Genomic DNA, 2,936 nt, shown 5'->3' with positions numbered 1-2,936 from the left:
GGGGGGGGTTCTCCTTTGCGCAACATGTCACACTATGTTGTCTTCCAACCTTCTTATCAGTTTTCCAAGACAGCATCTTCGAAGAGGTTTCCTCAGGTCTATATTCATTCCTTGTCTTCTGATCCACATTCTCAGTCTGTGGGTCCTTGAATTCATTGTCCTAAAAATATCAGGTTAGCTCTATAAATTGTGAATGTTGAATTGCAGTTTCCCTCTTAGATCTAGATATCTTTCTGAGCACCTTTTAAAACAACTGTAATTTATGTTTGTTACTATAAAATGAATTGACACCATCCAGTGTGACTCAGTATATATTTATGTAGTTCCTTTACGTGTTTTGGTCTGTTGTGACCATCTTCACAAGACAATAACAACATGCTAAGGAAACACTATTACATAGATTGTAATACATATGCTTTGTATCAGATTTTTTAATTATTATGTTAAAAAGTGTGTAAGTTAAAAGTATATTATTAGTGCTCTTAATACACAATGAACGGAGAAACAACTTAACAACAGAGGACCTTAACGAATCATATAAAAAGGGAGAAACAACGCTGCCCAGACCTCAGAGAATGCAAATAACACCCCAATCTCCCATTCTGATGGAAGAAGCATGAAGACACAAACCTTAGCAGTTCAAGATTTTAAATATTAAGAATATTAAGAATATATTTTTAACTTAAACACTTTCTAACTTTAATAATTAAAAATCTTATACAGAAATTTAAGCATATGTACTACAATCTGTGTGATAGTATTTCCTTGGCATGTTGTTATTGCCCTCTGAAGATGGTCACAACTGACCGAAACATGTAAAGGCACTATATAAATACATACTATACTGAGTACACTGGATGGTGTTACCAATTCATTTATAGTAATCAAGTAGTGTGACGGACCAGAATGAATAAAGTTAAACCTTATGTTTTTTCATCAGAATAGATCATGTTTCACACCCTTACAAAAAACTGGCAATATTATTGTCTTGTGTATTCTCATCTTCATTATTTGGAGAGGAGATGGTGTGATAACAGTTTTAGCATCCTTCATTTATTCAAATTCTTATTTAATAATAAATGTGATATGTAATTAAGTAATAATTTCTTTTTGGATGTACACATGAAATGCTTCCAAAAACAATAACTGCAATTTGGGCTGCCTAAGAAACAACTCTTGTGTTATTTTTAGGCAAAAATACCTTGTTCGAACAACTGTAAATGTGTGGGTTGCCGGAATGTGGAAGAAAGCTGTGATAAGAATACATTACGAGATTTAGCAGAAGCCGCTGAAGTGCGCGTTCAGCAGCAGACAGCTATTAAAAACAAGCTTTCGGCACAGATACAGGACATTGCCTTCCGACCACCACCACCACCACCACATAGTGGTGCAAGGTAAAGGCACATTTCTGGAGATTGTCAATTTTATCATCTTCATGTCTTAAGACATTTTGCATATTAACCTTAGATGTAGCAAATGAGTATGATCTTGTGGCCTGAAACACCATGCATTTCATAGAGAGACTATTTTAGAGGGAGGTTCATTTCCCTCGTCATTTGCTTGGTACAAGGCATAGGTGACATGGTGACACAAGGGAGTTCTCTTAATTTGTAGCTATGTGTGTGAGAGATGCATAGATTTGTGTTGTGACTATGAAAGAGTTACTAATTTTAATGTAATTGTACACCTGTTGTAATATATTTTGTAGTAACATTGGTATTTAGTTATGACTGGTAGGAAAAAGGTTAAATTAGGATATATTAGTTGACTTTTATTGTAATTTTTTCCTCTGTTAAGGTTTCTTTGGTATATTTGAGGAAAATCTTAAATGGAAGAAATTTAACACTGAAATTTTTTACTTAGAATCAGTTAAAGTGAACTTTAAATAAGGATTCCACTCTACATGAGTCGTTTGTTTTTGCAGTTTCCAAAGTTCCAGTCTTCTTATAAAGAGTTGCATGTGAAAGTGTTTTAACAGATACTGGCTTAGATGACCTGAACATCCAGATGGCTGTGATGCACTGGGTAACCAAGATATATGTTATGTACTTCACTTCAGCAGGGAAACTGCATGGAATAAGAAACCATACATAAAGGGATAGCAGAAGAAACAACAGTGGAACCACAATTTAGTACACATTTACTTAAGGTTTTCACACATTTAACATTCTGTTTCAATGATTGTGAGTTATTAATTTCAATGTTAAATTTCCTCCCTCTAAGATTTTCCTCATTTTAGTGTTAGATTTGCTATCCACCAAGGAAACCTTAAGTAGGGTATTCACTTTATTCAGAATCATGACTGCCAGCATGAATTCTGAGAAATGAAGCAAGACAAAAAATTAATTCACCCTAAAAATTCTCCTATTTTATTTCTATCATGTAGGCAACCATTCAACTTCATGACACAGGAGGTACTGGATGCAACATGCCTGTGTTTACTAGCACAGGCAGAGGAAGCAGAACGCATGGATAATAGTGAGGAGGACGCGGAACGCTTCATCATTGAAGAATTTGGAAGATGTCTTGTACAGATAATAGAATGTGCTACCAAAACAGAAGGTTTGTCACTTGTAGGGAAATACTGTTGTGTACAGGATATATGTAGGCTGCCATATAATAATAGACTTGACATGTTTTGAATAAGAATTTTGAAAGTTTTGAGGTTTTCACGGCGATGACACAGAAAGTCGTCTTCTGGGTTTAGGCACCGTGTATTCTTCGTTTTGGCCGACGTTTCAGAGGAACGTAGTGCCTCCATCTTCAGAGCAGTTGAATGGCTTGGAATGCAGAGAGCAGTAGCTGTGGTGATAGGATGTGAAAGGTGCTGCTTATATACGAAGTAGGCAGGGGGGGGGTGGTTAGGGAGAACGGACCAATGGGAGCAGTGGAGAGCGATTAAGGCCATATATGGTGTGTGACTAAGGGAGAGGGGG

The 2,936-nt window shown here is 36.2% G+C and overlaps 1 protein-coding gene across 1 annotated transcript in view; it reads left to right on the top strand.

The window, feature by feature from the left end:
• LOC111864161 (protein lin-54 homolog) overlaps positions 1-2,936 on the top strand; it is a 47,915-nt gene that overhangs the window by 35,624 nt on the left and 9,355 nt on the right. The window contains exons 10-11 of the mRNA XM_023851218.1: positions 1,192-1,394; positions 2,387-2,562. Of these exons, the coding sequence (XP_023706986.1) occupies positions 1,192-1,394; positions 2,387-2,562 (379 nt within the window). The remainder of the gene's footprint in view (positions 1-1,191; positions 1,395-2,386; positions 2,563-2,936) is intronic.

Source organism: Cryptotermes secundus, unplaced genomic scaffold (assembly GCF_002891405.2).
Source record: "Cryptotermes secundus unplaced genomic scaffold, Csec_1.0 scaffold1743, whole genome shotgun sequence".
Taxonomy (NCBI): Eukaryota; Metazoa; Arthropoda; class Insecta; order Blattodea; family Kalotermitidae; genus Cryptotermes; species Cryptotermes secundus.
This window is presented reverse-complemented; position numbering and strand designations above follow the sequence as displayed.